Source organism: Chelonia mydas, chromosome 27 (assembly GCF_015237465.2).
Source record: "Chelonia mydas isolate rCheMyd1 chromosome 27, rCheMyd1.pri.v2, whole genome shotgun sequence".
Lineage (NCBI taxonomy): Eukaryota > Metazoa > Chordata > Testudines > Cheloniidae > Chelonia > Chelonia mydas.
This window is the reverse complement of record NC_057860.1, coordinates 9633525-9660426: the sequence shown is the minus strand read 5'-3', so window position 1 is coordinate 9660426 and position 26902 is coordinate 9633525. Positions and strand designations below refer to the sequence as shown.

General features: G+C 46.9%; 1 protein-coding gene and 1 long non-coding RNA gene across 4 annotated transcripts in view; one reads left to right on the top strand and one right to left on the bottom strand.

The window, feature by feature from the left end:
* The first annotated feature begins 1594 nt into the window (after positions 1–1594).
* Positions 1595–21654, top strand: LOC122463910. Its single transcript, XR_006287657.1, has 4 exons — positions 1595–2860; positions 10787–11849; positions 12823–12983; positions 20039–21654. It is a non-coding gene; the product is annotated as an uncharacterized LOC122463910 (long non-coding RNA).
* Positions 12343–26902, bottom strand: part of LOC102939794 (beta-1,4 N-acetylgalactosaminyltransferase 2) — a 68456-nt gene continuing 53896 nt past the window's right edge. For 2 of the 3 annotated variants that reach the window (XM_043536746.1, XM_043536745.1), the window contains one exon: positions 12343–25365. In XM_043536746.1, the coding sequence (XP_043392681.1) occupies positions 25154–25365 (212 nt within the window). In that variant the 3' untranslated portion in view covers positions 12343–25153. The remainder of the gene's footprint in view (positions 25366–26902) is intronic. The other variant, XR_005223477.2, reaches the window with a different exon arrangement.

Sequence of the window (26902 nt, the reverse complement as noted above, 5' to 3'; positions counted from 1 at the left end):
CTCCCTCTTTCTGCCCCTGGACTCTCTCTCTGCTATAGGAGCATACATGAAGCTGGGGTTCAGTGGCAGGACAGGCCTGTGTGTCCTTAGCCCCAAGACAGCCGCACAGAGCTCTGCCCAGTACCCAGCCCTGGAAGTCACAGGGCTGGGAAAAGCTTCTTGCGTCATCATGACAGCTCCTCCTGCAGGCCACAAACTTCTGTGATTTGCAACAGTTGGCAATAATGCAACACTGGCTTTCCCTGGCTACTTGGAGAGTATTTCTCCTACCCACCACTACCCCAGTCTGGGGGCTTGCTATCCAATCTCCTCCATCTGTCACCCCATTACTATCTTCTGCCCACCCCCAGACTCCTTCCTGGCCCCACATCCACTGCACCCCATTTCCCTGCAACCCCTAAATGGGCCTTCTGCTCCCCCCAGCGCCTGCTCCCCCTTACTCTCCACATTGACTTTTCACAGAAGTACTTTTCTGAGAAGTAAGCGCGACACGGTGTTGTGGCCAGACAGCAGCGGCTGAGGTGCCAGGACTCAGCATCAGCAAGCCCCAGCCCCAGTGCTTAATTTGTGCTGGAGCTTGCCAGCAGCCCCCACTCTCCAGTTCTAAAGGCAGCACCGCTGCCGACAGCAGTGTAGAAGTAGCAATACCAGACCATGCCACCCGTACCGATGCGCGGCTGCTGGCAATGGTGATGCCTTCAGAACTGGGTGACTGGGCAGCAGATGCTGCTCTCCAGCCACCCAGGCTGGGCTGCACAGTGGGGAGTTTCTGAGCTTGTGGCTCTCCCAGCCGTACATCCCCTGATCACCAGGCCCACAGGAAGGGGGAACCCAGGGGCTCACCCACTAGCTCCACTAAGGGGCAAGCCCTGCTGCCTGCAACTCCCCACCAGGCTGGCAGCTCCAGGCAACATCACCCACCACCTGGCTGGCCGACCAGGGTCTCCAAGCACAGGCTCGCCTGTACTCACTCCCGCTCCGGCAGCCTACACCCACGAGCTTGCGGCATGGACGGCGCCTCCTGGACCACCATGCCTTGGATGGTCACCCACGTGACCTATGAGGAAAGGTTAAAACAATGGGGCATGTTTAGTCTTGAGAAAAGAAGACTGGGGGGTGCGGGGGTGGGCTGATAGTCTTCAAATAGGTTAAGGGCTTGTTACAAAGAGGACTGTGATCAAGCGTTCTCCATGTCCACTGATGGTAAGACAAGAAGTAATGGGCTTAATCTGCAGCAAGGGAGATTTAGGTTAGATATTAAGAAAAACTTTCTCATGATAAGGGTGGTTAAGCACTGGAAGAGGTAACCTAGGGTGGTTGTGGAACCCCCATCACTGGAAGTTTCTAAGAACAGGCTGGACAGACACCAGTCAGGGATGGTTTAGGTTCACTTGGTCCTGCCTCAGCTCAGGGGGCTGGACTAGATGACTGCTCAAGGTCCCTTCCATCCCTACATTTCTATGACTCTATGTAGAAACGGGTAAAAAGTTTGGGTGGGCATGCATTCTGGCACTGGCATTCCTGAGTGTAGCGTTGCTCCCTCTCTTACATGGGCACCCATCACCATTGTATTTGGGCAGCTTAGTATTTTGTTTCTTGAGGCCTTTTTTTAATGCCCCTTAAAGCAGTGGTTCTCAGCCATTTCCTTACCGGGATCCCGTTTTCTTTAGTGGGAGCCCCCTCCCATGGAAGCCCCCCAACACCTATTTGCCCACCCAGTTGAGAACCCCCAGCCTTAGAGAGCTGCATGACTGTATCAACAGGGCTTATCTCCCAGTTACTGTTCTAGCAATAGTGCAACCAGATCTCAGGTTGGTCTGGCCCCATCAATAACTTTGTGTCCTGAGACCAGAGGGAAAAAAATCCCCAGGAGAAGTACTACCTTGGATCCAGAGATCACAAGCAGAGTTTAACCACTTTCCCCAGCCCCTCTCACAGGCACAAGGACGAATTTACGGCAAACTGAAGGAGGAAAACTTTTTTGGGCCTAAAGAAGAAGTAAAGCTAGAGACGCACATTAGGGTCCCTGCTTCCGCCGCAGAGAGAGTTATCAGAAAAGGAGGCAAAACTGTAAGTGAAAGCAAGGAGAAAGAGAGAATCAGGACTGTAGGGAGGCGGGGTTAGGAGGCTGGTTCATCCCCAGGTGTGGAAGCTTTGGAGGATTGCCTATTATGGCTAGGAAGCAGTCACTGAGGGAGGAGAGGAGGGGATGCTGTGAGGCAGACCTGGGTCAAGACTATTGCTTGGAGGGGTTTTTTGCTGGTGCTTTTGTTTCCCAGCTCCTCTGCTGACCTGGCAGGGGATTGTTCTCCTCCCTTGGCCCACATACCAGTGTGGAAGGCAGAAGGGTCAGTTCAGGAGCAAGGAAGAAACAGCTCGTAACCCACAGGACAGGATGGAGCAAGGGCTGGGCCACAGAGGAGGCGGGACTATCTCAAGATCCAAGGTTCAATTGCTGCTCCCCTGGACAAGTATCAAAGCAGAGAGGAGGCCGTCGGCGAAGGTAGCCTGTGAGCATCCTTGATTTCACAAGCTAGGCCCGGTTACTGTCCTCCTGTGAGGTGGGCAGCTCTCACACACTCTGAGCTCCATGCAAAGCCCAGCATGGTGGGTGGGAGTGATATTTTTATTATTTTTTGCCAGCTGGAGAAATGCAAAATCTGGGGGGCAGGTTTTTTGGTTTTTTTTTAAATTCTTCTTCCTGAAATGGTGCAGTAACCGGGTGGGCTCTGCCGCTTTCCTGTAGGTCAACGAACTGCAGAACCTGACGGCAGCAGAGGTGGTGGTGCCGCGGGACCAGACGCCTGATGAGAACGAGCAAGTCATTGTAAAAATCATTGGATGTTTCTATGCCAGCCAGGTAAGGAGACTGGAATCTCTCCCTGGGCAGGGCTTGTGCTGGGAGGGAGGAGGGGAAGAGGAGAGAACATAAGAGGCAGATGGGAACTTGTAAACTTGCATCCACCATCACTGAGGGGAGAGGACAGGGTAGTCTGTGGTCCTACAATTGGAGAGACCTACCACCAGCAGGGAGAATATCTGAGCCTCAAGAGAGGCTAAGCCCAGGAGAGACAAGTTCCTAAAGAAATGAATTGACATCAGTTATCACCTTCACAGGACCCCTGAGTTCTCTTTCTTTCTCTGCCACTAACTCCCTATTGGGCTATTGGAATTTGATGATCTATCTAGGCTCTGAGAAGCGAGCCGGGAACCACCCTTGCATTGATTTGTTTTTGTAGGGGAGACCAGACCTTCTCTTCTATGCATTCCTTTGTACATCTTGCTTAGGTTACAGCTACACTGCAATCAGAGGTGTGACTGCAGCATGGGTTGGCGTGCCCACGCTTGCTCCAAGTTAGCTAGCACAGCTAAAAATAGCAGTGAAGATTCAGTGGCACAAGCTAGCAATGCAAGTACGTACCGAGGGAGACCACACTGAAGTCCAAGGCACCCTATCTTCATTGTTCTTTTTCATCATGCTAGCTAGATCGATGCTAGCCCAGGTCTGGCTACATAAGCTGCTATCGCATACTGTAGACGTAGCCTGAGTTATGACTGTCTTTGAATTTGGATTACACAGCTGCAGGAATGCTTGCTAGTTTTGATAAAGGGAACATACAAGCAGTTACTGTCCTTTAAACATTGCAACGAGATGATGTGGGGAAAGTCAGGTATTGCTGTGTGTTTTAGCAACAAGGAAAAAAAAAAGTAAGAAAAGGAAAGGAAAACAGAGAGAGAAATGGGAGAGAAATTTTATACATGCAGACAGCAAGGAAAAAAAAAATAAAGAGAGAGAGATGTGAACCCAGCTATCGCTATTAGAAAGGTTCACATTTTTAATCACATCTTGCTCCTTTTTTATTGTACCTGCATGAATTAACCCCCTTTTTTAGAATGTCATGTTAAAAGATCTGTGGTGGTAAAATCAATTCTCAAGAGGCTGAACCTGCGTCCCGTGCCCCCAAACTCAGTGGGAATTTTGGGTGCGTGAAGAACACTGGATTGAGCCCCTAAACGTTTGCAGCTTTAAAGAAGTAATGACCCTTTTTCTGTAGAGACAGGGAATGTCAAACAAACAAAGAAAGTTTGAATTCTGTTTCTACTCTGTGGATTTATGCAAATCACTTATCTCCTCCCTGAGGCCCTGATTCAGGAAAGCACTTACACATGCTTAAGTCCTATTGACTTTGATGGGACTTAGGCACCTGTTTAAGGAGTCAGAGAGAGCTAGGTCTCCCAGTGCAGAACTCTGCATAGCCGAGTTGCTTTGAGTATCAATGAAGTAATTCCCAGTAAGCAACAGGTCTGTTCTGTGCAGTTTCTTGTACTGTGCACCTACTGTAGTTCTCTGGCACCAGCCTAGACTACAGCTGTCATAAATATAAAGGGAAGGGTAAACACCTTTAAAATCCCTCCTGGCCAGAGGAAAAACCCTTTTACCTGTAAAGGGTTAAGAAGCTAGGATAACCTCGCTGGGCACCTGACCAAAATGATCAATGAGGAGACAAGATACTTTCAAAAGCTGGGGGGAGGGAGAAACAAAGCCTCTCTCTCTGTCTGTGTGATGCTTTTGCCGGGGACAGAACAGGAATGGAGTCTTAGAATTTAGTAAGTAATCTAGCTAGATATGCGTTAGATTCTGATTCCTTTAAATGGCTGAGAAAAGAAGCTGTGCTGAATGGAATGGATATTCCTGTTTTTGTGTCTTTTTGTAACTTAAGGTTTTGCCTAGAAGGATTCTCTGTGTTTTGAATCTAATTACCCTGTAAGGTATTTACCATCCTGATTTTACAGAGGTGATTCTTTTTACTTTTTCTTCTATTAAAATTTTTCTTTTAAGAAACTGAATGCTTTTTTCATTGTTCTTAAGATCCAAGGGTTTGGGTCTGTGGTCACCTATGCAAATTGGTGAGGATTTTTATCAAACCTTCCCCAGGAAAGGGGGTGTAACGTTTGGGAGGATTTTTGGGGGGACAGACATTTCCAAAAGGACTCTTTCCTAGTAATATACCGGTTAGACGCTTGGTGGTGGCAGCAATAAAGTCCAAGGGCAAAAGGTAAAATAGTTTGAACCTTGGGGAAGTTTTAACCTAAGCTAGTAAAAGTAAGCTTAGGAGGTTTTCATGCAGGTCCCCACATCTGTACCCTAGAGTTCAGAGTGCGGAAGGAACCTTGATAACAGCGTTATGCACGGAACCCTTTGTATGGACCAGCTGCAGAGCCCAGCGAAGTCAATGGAAGGAGACTTGGCTGAGCTTTGACCCAGGCCTAAATGAATAACAAGTAAAAGGGATCTGATGATGCAAATAAATTTCTAGTCCGCCAAAAATTAAAAAGAAACGTGAACAATCCTCCCAACAGCCCTATTAAAGTTCAACAGGCACCGGAAGCCCTGGAGGCAAACCCTTGTTAAGTGGCAGGATCTTTAGGCTTGAAATCAAAAGGGAAGCATTATTAAGAGCATCATCCCCTGTAGAGCCAGGGCTGGCTTTGGACAGGGTGAGGAGCAGAGAAATGCCTCGTCTCTCAAGAACGTAAGAGTGGTCATACTGATCAGACCAAAGGTCCATCCAGCCCAGTATCCTGTCTACTGTCAGTGGCTAACGCCAGGTGCCCCAGAGGGAGTGAACCTAACAGGTAATGGTCAAGTGATCTCTCTCCTGCCATCCATCTCCACCCTCTGACAAACAGAGGCTAGGGACATCATTCCTTACCCATCCTGGCTAATAGCCATTGATGGACTTAACCTCCATGAATTTATCTAGTTCTCTTTTAAACCCTGTTATAGTCCTAGCCTTCACAACCTTCTCAGACAATAAGTTCCACAGGTTGACTGTGCGTTGTGTGAAGAACTTCCTTTTATTTGTTTAAACCTGCTGCCCATTAATTTCATTTGGTGGCCCCTAGTTCTTATATTATGGGAACAAGTAAATAACTTTTCCTTATTCACTTGCTCCACACCACTCATGATTTTATATACCGCTATATCCCCCCTTAGTCGCCTCTTTTCCAAGCTGAAAAGTCCTAGCCTCTTTAATCTCTCCTCATATGGGACCCGTTCCAAACCCCTAATCATTTTAGTTGCCCTTCTCTGAACCTTTTCTAATGTCAGTATATCTTTTTTGAAATGAGGAGACCACATTGGTACGTAGTATTCAAGATGTGGGCATACCATGGATTTATATAAAGGGCAATAAGATATTCTCCATCTTATTCTCTATCCCTTTTTTAATGATTCCTAACATCCTATTCACGTTTTTGACTGCCGCTGCACACTGCGTGGATGTCTTCAGAGAACTATCCACAATGACTCCAAGATCTCTTTCCTGATTAGTTGTAGCTAAATTAGCCCACATCTGAGCTGGCACCTCATTTTGATGATAGCAGAAGCAGCAGAGTTTCTCCAGCATGCACATTTCCTTGACTAAGGGAAATTGGTTCCTGTAGATCCTTTTCAAAGGTTTGAAAACGTTCCCTGGGTTTTAAACTTGAGGGGAATAAAAAGTGGGACAGAATCTCGGTTCATTCCGGAGGACGGGGGAGGCTGTAATGCATTAGGTAGTTCCAAGGTGTAGAATTTAAATTAGGGAAGCAGTGTAGTCTAGTGGTTAGAAGACAGGCTTCTGTGCCCAGCACTGTCACTGACTTGCTTTGTGGTCTAGGGGAAAAAAAATAAAAATAAAAATAAAAATTCACATCTCTGTGCCTCAGTTTACCCATCTGTGGAATGGGTATAATGATACCTACCTCACAGGGCTGTTGTGAGGATTAACAAATTAATCTTTTTGAAGCACTTTGCAATCCTCAGTGCCATATAGAGTGCAAAGTATTATTATTAGGAGTAACTAAAACAACACAATATTTTTTGGTTCACCTACCTAGCGCTATCGTAATCTTGTCATGCCATTCAGCAAGGGGCAAAAATGACTAAACCAGCATGCGCAGTTATTTTTCTCTTCTGAGCTCTGAACACTTTCTCGGCAATTAAAAACACATAGCTATGGTTGAGTAGCTATGGCGGATGATGTGCTCCTTTGCTGGCAGTGATAATTGCAACCTGACCAAACTGACATACTTGGAAGGTTTTTAAGGAGTTAAAAGAGACTCAAATTCAGTGTAAATATTAAAAAGAAACTGCCTCTAAGCTACATTTTATGTTTCCTGGGCATCAGATTTTGGTTTGGTTTTGGTTTTTTAGCCAGAAGAAAACAGTAAACATTAGTAATATAGTATCAGAAAAGTCTTTTTTTTTTTTTTTTTTTTTTTTTAACATTTAGCTCAAAATATTTTGATGCTTTTTAGATTCTGGGGGGAAAACCACCAGAAATGCAGACTTGGTATGAGACCGTTGAAGACATTTTTTTTTAACTGTTTTTAAAGAAAAATATAGGATCTGCTTTACTGTTCCCATGAAATGGGACACACATCACAGGCTTTTTTAATTTTTTTGGAACTTTCTTCTTTTTTAAATCATACAGTAACCGAGAGGTTTTTTCCTTTTTCTTTATATTCTTTTTAATGAAATCGGTGCGGTCCTGTGAAACTCGTATGCTCCTGAGAGGGGACAGAGAGTGTTTTTTGAAACTCTAATTCACTCTCTTCTCGAGACCAGTCTGGAAGGAATGAACAAATCAGTTGGCCTGTGAACATATCAGCAGTGCTACTGTTAATTTCAACTGGGGTTTTGCTTGAAGGTGTAAAAGGAGTTGGGCGTCCAAATCCTACTAGGGAATTGAGGGCCAAAACTGTCAGAAGTGACTTGCAATTTTTTGGATGCCACAATTACTGTGTGTCCAAGCTGGGACATCATAGTCGCCTAAGTAGGGGAAAAGTATAATCCTGTGTTTGCAGAGGTGGGCCACGACTACGGCTAGGGTCTTGGAGAATACTCTCAGTGCTGTGGAGAGACCGAATGGAAGTACTCTGTATTGAAAGTGGTTGTGTCCGAGTGTGAATTGCAGGAAGCGTCTGTGTGCTGGATGAATGGATATGTGGAAATAGGCATCTTGTAGGTCGAGGGCTGTGAACCAGTCCCCTTGTTCCAGCACAGGTATTGTTGTGCCCAAATGTGACCATCTTGAATTTCTGTACACGTACAAATTTGTTCAGTCAGCGTAGGACTAGTATAGGCCTCCACTCCCCACCTTTTTTTTTGGATCAGAAAGTAGTGGGAGTAGAACCCTTTTCCCCAATGGTGCGTTGGTACAGTTTCCACTGCACCTAGCTGTAGAAGATGAGCCACTTCTATGTGAAGTAGGTGCTCGTGAGAGGGGTCCCTGAAGAGGGACGGGGAAGGGTAGACGGGCAGGATATGAAAGGGATGGAGTAACCTGACTGAACTATTTCCAGGACCCAGTGGTCCTGGGTGACCTGTTGCCAGACATGGTGGAAACTCTGGAGGTGGTGGTCAAATGGGCAAATAGGCAGTGGAGTCAAGGGGTGGTCGTGCAGACCCCCGACCAGCACTTCAGAATTGCTGTTTGTTTCCTGATGGGTGGGAGGTAGCTGGTTGCGCATGGGTTTGGCTGCGCCGAGGAGGTCTGTTGCGGTTTCTCCCAATATCATACGGTTTGGGCTGGGGCTGGTGATGTTGTGTGCAGGGCCTCAGATAAGGTTGATACCGTGGTCTCTGGGGAGGGACGGATATATCCCCAGTGTGCACAGAATGGCCCTAGAGTCTTTCATGATGTGAAGGACTTCATCGGTTTTTTTAGAAAAAAGTTTATCTTTGTCAAAGGGAAGGTCTTTGACTTTGGTCTGCAGATCTTTGGGGATACTGGACACAGACAGCCAGGAAGACCTACGCATCACTACCGCAGTTGCAGTAGTGCGGGCTGCTGAGTCCGCCATGTCCAAGGATACTTGTAGTGCCATCTTGGACACTAATTGACCTTCAACAAGGACTGATTTAAAGTCTGCTTTCCTGTCCTCCAGGATATAGGAGGCAAAATCAAATAGCTTGTTGTAATTGTTGTAGTCGTAGCTTGTGAGGAGGGAGATATAATTTGCAATTCTAAATTGTAGAGTGGAGGAGGTATAAACCTTGTGGCCCAGGAGGTCAAGGCATTTGAGGTCCTTGTCTTGCGGAGTGGGCCGGTATTGTGGCTGTTTTGTTCTGTGCGTCGCTGCATCTATCACAAGAGAGTTGGGTTGAGGGTGGGAAAATAAGAAATCTACGTCCTTAGCGGGATCATAATATTTATGTTCAGCCTTCTTGCATGTTGGTGGGATGGAGGCAGGGGTCTGCCAGAGAGTGTCAGCTGGTTCTAGGAGGGCTTTGTTTATGAGTAGCGCGATCTTTGAGGGCGCAGAGGGGTGGAGGATTGTGAGGAGTCTATGTTGTGTCTCCTGGACTTCCTCCAAAGGAATGTCCTGGCTGAGTGCCACCCTCTTGAAAAGTTCCTGGAATTGCTTAAAGTCATCCACATTTTGTGGAGCAGATAGCATGAGGGCTTCATCTGCAGCTGATGGGGAGGCAGGAGCCGGTAAATCAGGGAAGGGTTCATAGCCCGCATGTTCAAGAGGGGGTTCAGTAGGTCTAGATGTAGATGGAGCTGGAGATAGAGGTGCAGAAAGGGCTTGTGGTCTGGTGGAAGGGGCGCGAGGAGGAGTGGTGGCAGGAGCCAACCAAGGGTACCACTGAGGCCAGGGCATAGGGTAGGAAAAATGGGGCCCCTCCCAGGGAAACTGAGGCTGGTTCTTGTGAGGTGCCGCATCTTGAGACAGATATGGCTCCGGTGGAGGAGGAGAATCAAGTGGAGAGAACTCTGCCTGCTACTGCATGTCGTTCTCGCTGTCAGTGAAGGTAGCCAGGTCTGGTGGCAAGAGCGGTTGTTCAAACAGTGAGCGCTCCGTGTCGAGGAGCAGAGAGTTGGGCTCAGGGGCCACAGAGATATCATCCTGATGCCGAAATTGTTGCTGCTCCCTGGTCTGCAGTGCTGCGGAGCGCGAGCAGCAGCCCGCAGCGACTTTTGTTTAACTTTAGCGGGTGTCTCAGGCTGTTTGTAGGAGCCCTGCAGGGGGTCTGTGCCTGCTGTGGGAGTGATAGGCAGGCTCGGTGCCAATGTTCTTGTCAGCACTGGGGCAGAATGCGCTATCGGCACTGGGTCTGTCTTCGGTGCTGAGGGGACCGGTGCCGAGGAGAGCTTCCCACTGCGGGAAGTTGGGTCCCTGCCTTTGTGCTCCGCATGAGCCATGACTGAGGTGCTGGGGCGGTCGGAGGCACCTGCTTTTGGCCCTGTCAGTACGGAGGGTTAAGTTCTTGCAGGATACCCTTTACCCTTTTGAAAGTCTCTGTGCAGAGACATTTGGGCTTCCTGCCTCTTCGCTTGAGAGGGTGAAGCCACGCTCCTGATCGGTTCTGACTTAGCCGGGGAGCATGAGGGAGAAGGTTCACTATTGCCCATCTCCATAGGCGAATGTAGGGAGTTCGCCATCAGGAGCATTTTTATCCACAAGTCCCTGTTACGACGAGCCCTGGTTTTCAGGTTGGTACAATGAATACACGGCAGGGACGTGTGTCTTGCTGAGGCACTTCACGCAGCGTGTCCATCAGACTGTGGCACAGGCTCCTTGCAGGAGTCACATTTCTTAAATCCTGGGGACCCTGGCATTATTGAACTAAGAGTGCCTGGGGAGGGTGTTTCAACAGGAGACAAACGTGAGGGAAAACAGTTGTGGTTTGTTTTTTGTTTTTGCTTTTTGAAACTAACGAACTATTCTAAGGAAAGGAAAATAACTGGGATATGTCTAACTATTTCTATTTCTTTCTACTTATTTCCTTCAGTAACCAAGGAAGAGGTTAGCACTGCCCTGAGTCCCGTCTTCAGCCAAGGACGGTTGAGAAGGAACTGAGGGGGGTTCGGGACACGCACGCTCAGGCAGTCCCTGACGACGACACGAGACAGCAGCTAAGCGTGTGCGTCCCGACCAGGCACTGCTACCGAAAATCTCCAATCAACGGCACTGTCACCTGGAGTGGAGCACCGACAGGGACAGCATTCGAAGAAGAAGAGAACCTTTCCTGAAAGCTCAGAGAAGGGTCTCCATCCTCCACAGCGGTAGATTTCCTGGAGGGAGGAGGAGTGGTTGGGCAATTTACTACCCCTGCTGGTCAGTGTGGGATCTTCCTGCTGATAGAGCGGGCACACAGATGATGGCTCCTCATTTTCCACTACTGGCATCTTGTTTCTAGGAGTCTGACTAGGAAGCCTGCTTTGGTGCAATGGGGGCCTCTCTGGAGGGCGATGATTATCCCATCACCGTAAAATATAAAAGAGACCAGTCAATTTACATCAGATCCCGACAACCTCATGGGGATTTCCCCCCCAGGCACTCTCAAGAACCTCTGAAATCCAGTGCTGTGGCGGTTAAGACAAACCCAGCGGCTGACCCTTTGGCTCCTGCTGCATCAGAGGTAGGGCTAAGGCTCTCCTCTGAAGGAGGCAGAAGGTGCCACCCCTCCACTCCCTAGAAGAGACCTGGTAGTAGAAGGTGGAGTAGCCTGCTGAGTCAAAACGACACAGCAGGTTTGAGGGAGCCAGAGCCTGGGGAGGGTAGGATATACCAGCCATGGTGCCATTCGGGCCCCTGAGGTTCAGATAGACATCCGGCCGGAAGGGTGATAATCAGAACCCTTTAAAAGTCGGCCCATCCCTAATTTAAATATGCATTTGAACCCTGCTGCTTTATTGTACATGACAGAATTTTTTAAATTTTTGTTCAAGCTTAATACCTCTCGGACATGGGTCTGTTTGTGACGTGGCAGGAGCGGCGGTGGGCAAAGCTGGGCCGCTTTCGAAACTGGCTTGTGGGAGGGGAGAAAAAGCCCCGTCACCTTCTCACCAGAGGTGAGCATTCCCATTCCCAAAGGCAGCGGGGAAGGTGTAAACTGTGCAGTGTACCAGTTAAAGGAGTGGTGATTTTCAACAGTGAATGATTAAAGGGATGGTGGCAGTTAACACAGGCCCACACTGTTGGTTTTATGACCCAAAAAGCAATATTTGGCCAAACTAGAACTGTTTCCATGGATACTTTTTTAAATTAAAAGATTCCTGTGGAAATTTGTATTTCCCCACCTGAAAACAGCAGCAAGTGTGCTGATTGGGAAGGAACTGAAAAATTAAATTTATTCTAAACAGCAGCCAAACAGACCACAGTGCAAAAAGTAAATCATTAATGGAACACAAATTAGATTCTTAGCTAAAATCGCTTTAGCTTTAACATCCTGGGAAATTAACAGAACTGCATGGCCTATAAATTGGGGCAGAGCTGGTCTTTACAAAATTATTTAGTATGTGTTAAAAGAGTTAAGGAAATTATGCTTTTTAACGATGCATCCAATTCATCCAAGATGATTTTATTAAACCATCACAGTTAAAATGTCAAAATAAAAACAAGCCCTTCTCCCTCTCCACAGCTGCTTCAGCCTCTTGCTGGGCTCAAATACTGCTGCTTGGCACCCCTTAAGGCTTCTGCCCTTTGCCCCTAGTGGAGTTGGTCTAGCCAGGCCTGTCTATCTGGCTGTGGGGTGGGGTGAACCCCTTCCTCTGTCCTTTCTTCCTTAACTGGACCCAGCAGACTTAATTTCATCTGCCTCAAAGCCCATCCCCTAGGTAGTCCCCTTAAAGGGCCAGGTCTCCTTAGGACACCCTGTTTCACAGCTGAACTAAATGGATGTTTGAAATAAAGCATTAGCAGCTGCTCTTGATTTTCTTAAAACATTTAATCATTAAACTTAAAATAGGCTAAATGATGTTTAATAACCCATTGTTTTTAACAATGAACATTGTGTAATGCATGATTGTATGTGTATTACTATAGTGTGCCAACAAAGACTGGAGACCCATTGTTCTAGGAACAGTATAAGTATGTAGTAAGAGAAGTCCCTGCTTTGAAGAACTTGCAGTCTAAACTAGATGAGAGGCAGAAGGGGAGCTGGAAGGCCAGAGAGGTGAAGTAAGTTGCCCACGGTCACCAAGCAGGTAAGCTGCAGAGCTAGGAACTGAAGCCAGGGATAAAATCCTGGCTGCCTTGAAATCAAGAGGCATTTTGCCATTGAGTTCAGTGGGGCCAGTATTTTACCTCAGGTCTCCTGACTCCCAGCTTGCTGCTCTGGCCACTAGAGTATCCCGACGCCTGCACTGTATGTAGACTCTGCTACATGGAATGCCAAGGAAGACTCTTCAGTGGGGTCCTGGCTTGACAGCATATAGAACAGCTGGCTGTGGTGTCTAGAGAAAATGCCTGTTTGTCAATTGCACCTATATATTTCTGAGTACTTTCCCTGGATGCAAGGTGCAGCAGCCACTTTATTCGGAGTTAAATGCAGAGAAGTGCTCTAGTTTTTCATTTAGACCAGGAAATGTATAAACAAATCCCTACTGGTTCTGTTAGAAGGGTAGGGTAGACAACGCCTGCTACTTCTCTTTCAACTAACTAACCTTACTGAAAAGCAAATGGAAAAATGGTGGTTAGAAAACTAATATGGCTGCTGTAGTGTCCAGTCGAATCTGCAGGGGCAACTAGGCTTAGAGCTTGTGGTTTTGCATCTTTGCTTTAGGGTTTATGCACTTGGGTGTATTAATTCACACTGACTTGTTGCACATGAATCTGTGCGTATTAGATAGTCTCCAGTAATTGCATATACAACGTAAACGGTTTTCTGCTTCAGCATGGATCTGCACGTTTACACAGCAGGGATGTCTTGTAGAGTAAGTGCGCAACATTCCATACAGGTATCTTAGGGTGCAGTGCTTTGTGCAGTGCTTAGGGAGACAGCCTGAAGCAGGGGAGCTGCCCCTCTCCTGTCCCAGGCCTTTCTGCCGCCTCCTTTGTTCTCCTTCCTTTATAGTAGGCCTAGTTTCCTCAACTGGGCACAGCTGTGATTGCCTGCCTCCATGATTGGCAGCATCCAAACTGTTTTTGTGTCTTTTTGTAACTTAAGGTTTTGCCTAGAAGGATTCTCTGTGTTTTGAATGTAATTACCCTGTAAGGTATTTACCATCCTGATTTTACAGAGGTGATTCTTTTTACTTTTTCTTCTATTAAAATTTTTCTTTTAAGAAACTGAATGCTTTTTTCATTGTTCTTAAGATCCAAGGGTTTGGGTCTGTGGTCACCGATGCAAATTGGTGAGGATTTTTATCAAACCTTCCCCAGGAAAGGGGGTGTAACGTTTGGGAGGATTTTTGGGGGGACAGACATTTCCAAAAGGACTCTTTCCTAGTAATATACCGGTTAGACGCTTGGTGGTGGCAGCAATAAAGTCCAAGGGCAAAAGGTAAAATAGTTTGAACCTTGGGGAAGTTTTAACCTAAGCTAGTAAAAGTAAGCTTAGGAGGTTTTCATGCAGGTCCCCACATCTGTACCCTAGAGTTCAGAGTGCGGAAGGAACCTTGATAACAGCGTTATGCACAGAGCCCTTTGTGTGGACCAGCTGCAGAGCCCAGCGAAGTCAATGGAAGGAGACTTGACTGAGCTTTGACCCAGGTCTAAATGAATAACAAGTAAAAGGGATCTGATGATGCAAATAAATTTCTAGTCCGCCAAAAATTAAAAAGAAACGTGAACAATCCTCCCAACAGCCCTATTAAAGTTCAACAGGCACCGGAAGCCCTGGAGGCAAACCCTTGTTAAGTGGCAGGATCTTTAGGCTTGAAATCAAAAGGGAAGCATTATTAAGAGCATCATCCTCTGTAGAGCCAGGGCTGGCTTTGGACAGGGTGAGGAGCAGAGAAATGCCTCGTCTCTCAAGAACGTAAGAGTGGTCATACTGATCAGACCAAAGGTCCATCCAGCCCAGTATCCTGTCTACTGTCAGTGGCTAACGCCAGGTGCCCCAGAGGGAGTGAACCTAACAGGTAATGATCAAGTGATCTCTCTCCTGCCATCCATCTCCACCCTCTGACAAACAGAGGCTAGGGACATCATTCCTTACCCATCCTGGCTAATAGCCATTGATGGACTTAACCTCCATGAATTTATCTAGTTCTCTTTTAAACCCTGTTATAGTCCTAGCCTTCACAACCTTCTCAGACAATAAGTTCCACAGGTTGACTGTGCGTTGTGTGAAGAACTTCCTTTTATTTGTTTAAACCTGCTGCCCATTAATTTCATTTGGTGGCCCCTAGTTCTTATATTATGGGAACAAGTAAATAACTTTTCCTTATTCACTTGCTCCACACCATTCATGATTTTATATACCGCTATATCCCCCCTTAGTCGCTTCTTTTCCAAGCTGAAAAGTCCTAGCCTCTTTAATCTCTCCTCATATGGGACCCGTTCCAAACCCCTAATCATTTTAGTTGCCCTTCTCTGAACCTTTTCTAATGCCAGTATATCTTTTTTGAAATGAGGAGACCACATTGGTACGCAGTATTCAAGATGTGAGCATACCATGGATTTATATAAAGGGCAATAAGATATTCTCCATCTTATTCTCTATCCCTTTTTTAATGATTCCTAACATCCTATTCACGTTTTTGACTGCCGCTGCACACTGCGTGGATGTCTTCAGAGAACTATCCACAATGACTCCAAGATCTCTTTCCTGATTAGTTGTAGCTAAATTAGCCCACATCTGAGCTGGCACCTCATTTTGATGATAGCAGAAGCAGCAGAGTTTCTCCAGCATGCACATTTCCTCGACTAAGGGAAATTGGTTGGTTTGGTTCCTGTAGATCCTTTTCAAAGGTTTGAAAACGTTCCCTGGGTTTTAAACTTGAGGGGAATAAAAAGTGGGGCAGAATCTCGGTTCATTCCGGAGGACGGGGGAGGCTGTAATGCATTAGGTAGCTCCAAGGTGTAGAATTTAAATTAGGGAAGCAGTGCAGTCTAGTGGTTAGAAGACAGACTTCTGTGCCCAGCACTGTCACTGACTTGCTTTGTGGTCTAGGGGAAAAAAAAATTAAAAAAAAAAAATAAAAATTCACTTCTCTGTGCCTCGGTTTACCCATCTGTGGAATGGGTATAATGATACCTACCTCACAGGGCTGTTGTGAGGATTAACAAATTAATCTTTTTGAAGCACTTTGCAATCCTCAGTGCCATATAGAGTGCAAAGTATTATTATTAGGAGTAACTAAAACAACACAATATTTTTTGGTTCACCTACCTAGCGCTATCGTAATCTTGTCATGCCATTCAGCAAGGGGCAAAAATGACTAAACCAGCATGCGCAGTTATTTTTCTCTTCTGAGCTCTGAACACTTTCTCGGCAATTAAAAACACATAGCTATGGTTGAGTAGCTATGGCGGATGATGTGCTCCTTTGCTGGCAGTGATAATTGCAACCTGACCAAACTGACATACTTGGAAGGTTTTTAAGGAGTTAAAAGAGACTCAAATTCAGTGTAAATATTAAAAAGAAACTGCCTCTAAGCTACATTTTATGTTTCCTGGGCATCAGATTTTGGTTTGGTTTTGGTTTTTTAGCCAGAAGAAAACAGTAAACATTAGTAATATAGTATCAGAAAAGTCTTTTTTTTTTTTTTTTTTTTTTTTTTTAACATTTAGCTCAAAATATTTTGATGCTTTTTAGATTCTGGGGGGAAAACCACCAGAAATGCAGACTTGGTATGAGACCGTTGAAGACATTTTTTTTTAACTGTTTTTAAAGAAAAATATAGGATCTGCTTTACTGTTCCCATGAAATGGGACACACATCACAGGCTTTTTAAATTTTTTTGGAACTTTCTTCTTTTTTAAATCATACAGTAACCGAGAGGTTTTTTCCTTTTTCTTTATATTCTTTTTAATGAAATCGGTGCGGTCCTGTGAAACTCGTATGCTCCTGAGAGGGGACAGAGAGTGTTTTTTGAAACTCTAATTCACTCTCTGCTCAAGACCAGTCTGGAAGGAATGAACAAATCAGTTGGCCTGTGAACATATCAGCAGTGTTACTGTTAATTTCAACTGGGGTTTTGCTTGAAGGTGTAAAAGGAGTTGGGCGTCCAAATCCTACTAGGGAATTGAGGGCCAAAACTGTCAGAAGCTACTTGCAATTTTTTGGATGCCACAATTACTGTGTGTCCAAGCTGGGACATCATAGTCGCCTAAGTAGGGGAAAAGTATAATCCTGTGTTTGCAGAGGTGGGCCACGACTACGGCTAGGGTCTTGGAGAATACTCTCAGTGCTGTGGAGAGACCGAATGGAAGTACTCTGTATTGAAAGTGGTTGTGTCCGAGTGTGAATTGCAGGAAGCGTCTGTGTGCTGGATGAATGGATATGTGGAAATAGGCATCTTGTAGGTCGAGGGCTGTGAACCAGTCCCCTTGTTCCAGCACAGGTATTGTTGTGCCCAAATGTGACCATCTTGAATTTCTGTACACGTACAAATTTGTTCAGTCAGCGTAGGACTAGTATAGGCCTCCACTCCCCACCTTTTTTTTGGATCAGAAAGTAGTGGGAGTAGAACCCTTTTCCCCAATGGTGCGTTGGTACAGTTTCCACTGCACCTAGCTGTAGAAGATGAGCCACTTCTATGTGAAGTAGGTGCTCGTGAGAGGGGTCCCTGAAGAGGGACGGGGAAGGGTAGACGGGCAGGATATGAAAGGGATGGAGTAACCTGACTGAACTATTTCCAGGACCCAGTGGTCCTGGGTGACCTGTTGCCAGACATGGTGGAAACTCTGGAGGTGGTGGTCAAATGGGCAAATAGGCAGTGGAGTCAAGGGGTGGTCGTGCAGACCCCCGACCAGCACTTCAGAATTGCTGTTTGTTTCCTGATGGGTGGGAGGTAGCTGGTTGCGCATGGGTTTGGCTGCGCCGAGGAGGTCTGTTGCGGTTTCTCCCAATATCATACGGTTTGGGCTGGGGCTGGTGATGTTGTGTGCAGGGCCTCAGATAAGGTTGATACCGTGGTCTCTGGGGAGGGACGGATATATCCCCAGTGTGCACAGAGTGGCCCTAGAGTCTTTCATGATGTGAAGGACTTCATCGGTTTTTTTAGAAAAAAGTTTATCTTTGTCAAAGGGAAGGTCTTTGACTTTGGTCTGCAGATCTTTGGGGATACTGGACACAGACAGCCAGGAAGACCTACGCATCACTACCGCAGTTGCAGTAGTGCGGGCTGCTGTGTCCGCCATGTCCAGGGATACTTGTAGTGCCATCTTGGACACTAATTGACCTTCAACAAGGACTGATTTAAAGTCTGCTTTCCTGTCCTCCAGGATATACGAGGCAAAATCAAAGAGCTTGTTGTAATTGTTGTAGTCGTAGCTTGTGAGGAGGGAGATATAATTTGCAATTCTAAATTGTAGAGTGGAGGAGGTATAAACCTTGTGGCCCAGGAGGTCAAGGCATTTGAGGTCCTTGTCTTGCGGAGTGGGCCGGTATTGTGGCTGTTTTGTTCTGTGCGTCGCTGCATCCATCACAAGAGAGTTGGGTTGAGGGTGGGAAAATAAGAAATCTACGTCCTTAGCGGGATCATAATATTTATGTTCAGCCTTCTTGCATGTTGGTGGGATGGAGGCAGGGGTCTGCCAGAGAGTGTCAGCTGGTTCTAGGAGGGCTTTGTTTATGAGTAGCGCGATCTTTGAGGGCGCAGAGGGGTGGAGGATTGTGAGGAGTCTATGTTGTGTCTCCTGGACTTCCTCCAAAGGAATGTCCTGGCTGAGTGCCACCCTCTTGAAAAGTTCCTGGAATTGCTTAAAGTCATCCACATTTTGTGGAGCAGATAGCATGAGGGCTTCATCTGCAGCTGATGGGGAGGCAGGAGCCGGTAAATCAGGGAAGGGTTCATAGCCCGCATGTTCAAGAGGGGGTTCAGTAGGTCTAGATGTAGATGGAGCTGGAGATAGAGGTGCAGAAAGGGCTTGTGGTCTGGTGGAAGGGGCGCGAGGAGGAGTGGTGGCAGGAGCCAACCAAGGGTACCACTGAGGCCAGGGCATAGGGTAGGAAAAATGGGGCCCCTCCCATGGGGGGGACAAAGTAGGGAAACTGAGGCTGGTTCTTGTGAGGTGCCGCATCTTGAGACAGATATGGCTCCGGTGGAGGAGGAGAATCAAGTGGAGAGAACTCTGCCTGCTACTGCATGTCGTTCTCGCTGTCAGTGAAGGTAGCCAGGTCTGGTGGCAAGAGCGGTTGTTCAAACAGTGAGCGCTCCGTGTCGAGGAGCAGAGAGTTGGGCTCAGGGGCCACAGAGATATCATCCTGATGCCAAAATTGTTGCTGCTCCCTGGTCTGCAGTGCTGCGGAGCGCGAGCAGCAGCCCGCAGCGACTTTTGTTTAACTTTAGCGGGTGTCTCAGGCTGTTTGTAGGAGCCCTGCAGGGGGTCTGTGCCTGCTGTGGGAGTGATAGGCAGGCTCGGTGCCAACGTTCTTGTCAGCACCGGGGCAGAATGCGCTATCGGCACTGGGTCTGTCTTCGGTGCTGAGGGGACCGGTGCCGAGGAGAGCTTCCCACTGCGGGAAGTTGGGTCCCTGCCTTTGTGCTCCGCATGAGCCATGACTGAGGTGCTGGGGCGGTCGGAGGCACCTGCTTTTGGCCCTGTCAGCACGGAGGGTTAAGTTCTTGCAGGATACCCTTTACCCTTTTGAAAGTCTCTGTGCAGAGACATTTGGGCTTCCTGCCTCTTCGCTTGAGAGGGTGAAGCCACGCTCCTGATCGGTTCTGACTTAGCCGGGGAGCATGAGGGAGAAGGTTCACTATTGCCCATCTCCATAGGCGAATGTAGGGAGTTCGCCATCAGGAGCATTTTTATCCACAAGTCCCTGTTACGACGAGCCCTGGTTTTCAGGTTGGTACAATGAATACACGGCAGGGACGTGTGTCTTGCTGAGGCACTTCACGCAGCGCGTCCATCAGACCGCGGCACAGGCTCCTTGCAGGAGTCACATTTCTTAAATCCTGGGGACCCTGGCATTATTGAACTAAGAGTGCCTGGGGAGGGTGTTTCAACAGGAGACAAACGTGAGGAAAAAAGTTGTGGTTTGTTTTTTGTTTTTGCTTTTTGAAACTAACGAACTATTCTAAGGAAAGGAAAATAACTGGGATATGTCTAACTATTTCTATTTCTTTCTACTTATTTCCTTCAGGAACCAAGGAAGAGGTTAGCACTGCCCTGAGTCCCGTCTTCAGCCGAGGACGGTTGAGAAGGAACTGAGGGGGGTTCGGGACACGCACGCTCAGGCAGTCCCTGACGACGACACGAGACAGCAGCTAAGCGTGTGCGTCCCGACCAGGCACTGCTACCGAAAATCTCCAATCAATGGCACTGTCACCTGGAGTGGAGCACCGACAGGGACAGCATTCGAAGAAGAAGAGAACCTTTCCTGAAAGCTCAGAGAAGGGTCTCCATCCTCCACAGTGGTAGATTTCCTGGAGGGAGGAGGAGTGGTTGGGCAATTTACTACCCCTGCTGGTCAGTGTGGGATCTTCCTGCTGATAGAGCGGGCACACAGATGATGGCTCCTCATTTTCCACTACTGGCATCTTGTTTCTAGGAGTCTGACTAGGAAGCCTGCTTTGGTGCAATGGGGGCCTCTCTGGAGGGCGATGATTATCCCATCACCGTAAAATATAAAAGAGACCAGTCAATTTACATCAGATCCCGACAACCTCATGGGGATTTCCCCCCCAGGCACTCTCAAGAACCTCTGAAATCCCGTGCTGTGGCGGTTAAGACAAACCCAGCGGCTGACCCTTTGGCTCCTGCTGCATCAGAGGTAGGGCTAAGGCTCTCCTCTGAAGGAGGCAGAAGGTGCCACCCCTCCACTCCCTAGAAGAGACCTGGTAGTAGAAGGTGGAGTAGCCTGCTGAGTCAAAACGACACAGCAGGTTTGAGGGAGCCAGAGCCTGGGGAGGGTAGGATATACCAGCCATGGTGCCATTCGGGCCCCTGAGGTTCAGATAGACATCCGGCCGGAAGGGCGATAATCAGAACCCTTTAAAAGTCGGCCCATCCCTAATTTAAATATGCATTTGAACCCCGCTGCTTTATTGTACATTACAGAATTTTTAAAATTTTTGTTCAAGATTAATACCTCTCGGACATGCGGTCTGTTTGTGACGTGGCAGGAGCGGCGGTGGGCAAAGCTGGGCCGCTTTCGAAACTGGCTTGTGGGAGGGGAGAAAAAGCCCCGTCACCTTCTCACCACAGAGGTGAGCATCCCCATTCCCAAAGGCAGCGGGGAAGGTGTAAACTGTGCGGTGTACCAGTTAAAGGAGTGGTGATTTTCAACAGTGAATGATTAAAGGGATAGTGGCAGTGAACACAGGCCCACACTGTTGGTTTTATGACCCAAAAAGCAATATTTGGCCAAACTAGAACTGTTTCCATGGATACTTTTTTAAATTAAAAGATTCCTGTGGAAATTTGTATTTCCCCACCTGAAAACAGCAGCAAGTGTGCTGATTGGGAAGGAACTGAAAAATTAAATTTATTCTAAACAGCAGCCAAACAGACCACAGTGCAAAAAGGAAATCATTAATGGAACACAAATTAGATTCTTAGCTAAAATCGCTTTAGCTTTAAGGTCCTGGGAAATTAATAGGACTACACAGCCTACAAGTCAGGGCAGAGTGGGTCTTTACAAAATTATTTAGTGTGTGTTAAAAGAGTTAAGGAAATTATGCTTTTTAACGATGCATCCAATTCATCCCAAAATAATCTCCCCTGGCTTTAAGGATGAATTTCTCCCCAATTTAAAAATAAATAAATAAATAAATAAATCTGACACTGTCCCTTTTAATCAGATCTGTTCCAGTGAATTACAAAACCTACAGATCTGTAGTTTCACTCCACATTGATTAATCCCAATCCTCCCCTCTGTGAAGCCCCCAGCTATCCTTAAACAGCCCATGCCCATGGAGTATGTTAGCTTCCTGCATGTCAAACAAGGGGACATGACCTTATATAACCAATTCATTTTTGTTTATCTACCTCTTAGTGACAATAGAATAAAATAGGTAATGGCAACTCCACATGCTGTAGTGTAGAGGAAAAAATTACTCTCTTTTTCCAAAGAAATTTTCTTAAAAAAAAAAAAAAAAAAATGTATGGGCTTTCTTTTCACTTTAATGTGTTCATTCGTTGTAAAAGTGCTAAATTGTTCAGTTGTGACTAATTTTTATTAAAATGCTCAATATTCCATTACTTTTTTTTTCTTTTTAACTTTGATATTTACTTCTGTCAGCAGTACAACTTCTCTCCGCTCCTCTGTCTCAGCGGACGCTTTGTTCGTGTGATGACTGGTCACTTTCGCATAGACTGGCATTCAATTGCCATTCGGACCACATTGCGGCACCCAGATGGTATGCCTTTAAAGTGGGGAAGTATTTTTAGGTGGTGTGAAATCTGGATGATTAATTTTTACCAGTACTCAGCGTGGGTTAACGATAAAGCAATCAGGGCTGGATTATAAAAGTAACAACCAAACAGGAATGGATTGTGTGACTAAAGTGACTTCTTCCATGATCATCTGAAGCTTAGGACAGTTCAATGCACAGATGTGCATATAGAGAGGTAAAACTAATGCATATTGCAGTTATCCTGGTTTTGAAATCCCCAGTCAGCTGCCATGTTGTTCTGTACTCCCTCATGCTTGATATTGGGGGACATGGGGAATAGCTTGTCCACCTGATTGATTTAGTCAAACAAGTGTGTGGAACAAAGTGCTGCTTTCCCCCCGCCCCCGAGTCACTGATCCAATGCAATTTCAGACTATTCATCAAAAAGTTGTACTTGACTGTAATGATATTTTTCCTCGCTTCGGTTGATTGTTTATTTTCTCTCTACTCCCCTTTCCCCTTCTGCTCCATTTTCTTTACCTGGTATTTTTGTGAGGCAGGTTAGTTGGCTCAGATCTGGAGTTGTGATTGTGGATGGACGTGGGCTCCATTTTTCTTCCAGCTAGGATTTGCCACACACCGCTTTACTCCAGTTTCATTTTTAAAAATAAAGCAAAAATTATGCTGCATCTGTGTGTGTTTATCTCCATTCTTAGGAGAAACAAAGAGGTCAGCGATGCTGAGGCGTGGATGGGTGGGTGCTGATATAACTCAAGGCATGGACTTAGCAGACCTGCATGCCTCACAGGACTCTCCGCAGTGTTACAGCTTTGTTACTGAATACAGTATACTCCTGATTATCTGAACAGCATGGGGAACCCAGATTTGATTTGGCCCGTCAGGAACTGGGATAATTGAGAGGGCAGGTGTCATTCAGCAGCCTTCCACATGGCAGCCTCCTTGCAGTCCAGGCCAGGGATCTGTGCTCTTCCCTGCTCACTCGCTCCCATGACAGTGGGGCTGCAGTGGGTTCCCAGCACTGCCTGCAGGGCCAGGGCCACCCGATCCCTGCAGGCACAAGATGCAGGGCAGAGCAGAACCCCCCGGCCAGTACTCTGCCGCTCCAGGACTGCAGCCTTCTCTGGACCATGCACCTGCAGGGATTGGCTCCACTCACTCAGTGACAGCAGGACTGCAGAGGCTCCCTGCACTGTGGCAGGAGCCATTCAGCAGCAACGTGGCCTCCCTCACGGCCGGGAGCACAGCTGCATCCTCCTCTGAGCCCTGGCCAGGGGTCTCTTCTCTATTATCTGCACCTCTGGAATTTCCTTGTCCCCCCGCATGAGATTAATGAGAGACGAGGAAGGGATTTATGTAATGCAGAGGTTCAGATGATAAGATTTGGGGAGCAAACACTCTCAGAACAAAAGCTTAGCAGAGACTTTCCTAGGCAGTACTTAGCACCCTAAAGGGCCAGTCAGAGCTGGGATTTCCAGGTGCTACTGCATTACAAAGAGAGAAATGGCTAGTGAGTTTGAGGGCCTGCTGTGGAAGGCATCTTCAAGGGGCCTGGTTTTCAGAAAGTGCTGAGCACCCACTCTCTAAAAAGTAGGCCCTTTAGAAATGGAGCCTTCACTGGGTCACCCAAAGTCATTAGTCACTTTTCAAAACATTGGTGTTACTTTGCCTTCCAAGAACATTAGTGTTGGCAAAAATTCAGACAGACACTCATGGTCATCGAAGTTCTCCCGCAGTAACACTGCCTTTCTCCCACCCTGTCTTCTCCACCTAGATTGTAAGCTCCATAGGCAGAGATGGTCTCACACCATGCATATGTACAGAGTCTAGCAAAATGAGGCCCTAAATCTGTGATCTCGGTTGGAGCTTCGAGGTGCTCCAGTAATAAAGTGAATCCGAGGGACTGACCGTGGCAGCCATTCAAGTTTAAAAACTGGAGCAAGTAGGTACAGGACTCCTCCCTAACCATATTAACTTAGTGCTGGGGCCATGATGCGTAAGACCAGTGGTCTGCTTCTGGCATTTACTTCTTGTCTCAGATTAGTATCCAGGTCCCACCACTGTGGAAATGGTGGGTTTTTTTGATGCTGTGGTTAGCTGCCCGCTAGGAACTGAACTCCACCATTTCACATAGGCCACGAGCTAGCAGATGAAAAGAACTCAGATCACGTGAATGCGGACTGCATTCAGGCAGGGCAATTAGGAGAGTTTGCATTTTCCTCCTCTTTAGTGAAAGCTTCTTAACTAAACCAGATTTCCAACATCCCCACTCCGGTCCTTAAGTAAGGAGTAACCATAAGAAGTTCTCAACAGATATTGCATAGGCAACATACTAACTCCATTTAGGATAAACCAAGCACTTCAGTCTATACATGAAAGTCATTGTGCTTCTGGCACTCAACTTGAGAACACTCATTCCAGTTACTCCTCCAAGAAGGAAGTCAGACAGTCTGTGCATCCCTGATAATCCATTCAAATGCAGGGAGGATGTGAAGTGCTACCAGATCAAATCAGTAGGAATTCTACCCTGCCCTGCCCCCCTTCACTCTGCACTGGCTGGAAAGAACACAGTGCAGGGCCATGATGAATCTGGCTCATTATTAGCCAAGGTGCCTCACTCTTTGATCAGAGAAACTTTGCAATTAACAAAACACCATTGCAAGGCCTGGAGCAGGACCCGAGTGCAGATAACACACACGACTGCATTGTCCATTTCAAGTTTGGGCCACGAGATTCCAGAATCCCAAATTCAGCCCATTAAAAAGTTTTTATAGAAAGGTAGGTGCAAAAGGAAGGCATCCAGTGTGGCATAAATAAGGCAATTAGGCTGAAGCCCAAAGCGTACTCCTGCTGTGGGCATCAGGGAGGTTACCGTAGGAATTGCACACGGCAGGGTAAAAGGGTTATCCTGTTGAGTAGCATTTCAGTCGGTTTTTGAAGTAGTGCAAAGATAGCTTAAATTGCACCTGTTCTTTGGTGTTGGTCCGGAACCTTTTATATTGGTCTTCTACCTTAGTCAGGTTGGGATCAGATGTGGGATTATGTGCTTGGTGACCGATAGAAACATCAGTGCAGGAACCGACAAGCAAGATGCCCAGTCCATCCATGAAAAATTCTGGGGAAGAGAAAAAATATTTAAAAGCAAAGTTAAGCGACCCTGCGTTTCCCCAAGAACAGCTGTGAAATTATTTTACAAGGCTCTGTATGGTCCACTCAGGACTGAATCACTTCTCCATGTAAAGGAATTGAATCACGGGTCCTCTGGGTCTAAAACCAAGCTGCTACGGCTTGCCCTAGAGAACCAGGTCCAGTCACTTGTGGACACTAGCAGAATCAAAGCTCTGTGGGTATGCGTACGCTGCAGTCAAGGTGTGACGGCAGCACGGAAAGCCAGACCTGTGCTAACACGGTTAGAAATAGGAGCGTTAGACGCAGCAACCCAGGCTGTACTAGCATCCTGGGTATGTCCTCATGATGGTAGCCAGGGCTGAAGCCTGTGCCACCACCTATGCCTGTACGCAGCTATTTTGAGCCCTGCTGGCGTGGAGTTTCCCCGTTTTAACTGCAAACCTTTCATAGTAGTCTAAGACATGAATCATGGCGTGGTGGGGAAGGGTCAGTCCTTTGGAGGGTCGCTGCTGCCCTCACTAGGACCCCCTTAGTTTGCCCCTGGTCAGGGCGGTTCTTTGATTCTGACACGTGCCTGTCTCTGAGCTGTGCTCAGGGAGACAGCCTGAAGCAGGGGAGCTGCCCCTCTCCTGTCCCAGGCCTTTCTGCCGCCTCCTTTGTTCTCCTTCCTTTATAGTAGGCCTAGTTTCCTCAACTGGGCACAGCTGTGATTGCCTGCCTCCATGATTGGCAGCTCTGGCAGTTGCCTGAGTGTGTGGCTGGGCACTTGCCTGCTGACAGGAGAGGCTCCCCTCACTGTCCTGCCTACGCTCAGTGTGGGGTTTGTAGACCCCACTACAGGGATGAATCAGGGAGGTGTTGAGTTTGCCCCAAATCCCATAATGCTACTCACTTCCAGCTAGCACCCCACAAGGTGCAGCAAGAAAAGTCCCACAATGCATAGAGCGCAGAAGCAAAGCAAAGCACTGCACCCTAAGATACCTGTACGGAATGTTGTGCACTTACTCTACAAGACGTCCCTGCTGTGTAAACGTGCAGATCCATGCTGAAGCAGAAAACCATTTACGTTGTATATGCAATTACTGGAGACTATCTAATACGCACAGATTCATGTGCAACAAGTCAGTGTGAATTAATACACCCAAGTGCATAAACCCTAAAGCAAAGATGCAAAACCACAAGCTCTAAGCTTAGTTGCCCCTGCAGATTCGACTGGACACTACAGCAGCCATATTAGTTTTCTAACCACCATTTTTCCATTTGCTTTTCAGTAAGGTTAGTTAGTTGAAAGAGAAGTAGCAGGCGTTGTCTACCCTACCCTTCTAACAGAACCAGTAGGGATTTGTTTATACATTTCCTGGTCTAAATGAAAAACTAGAGCACTTCTCTGCATTTAACTCTGAATAAAGTGGCTGCTGCACCTTGCATCCAGGGAAAGTACTCAGAAATATATAGGTGCAATTGACAAACAGGCATTTTCTCTAGACACCACAGCCAGCTGTTCTATATGCTGTCAAGCCAGG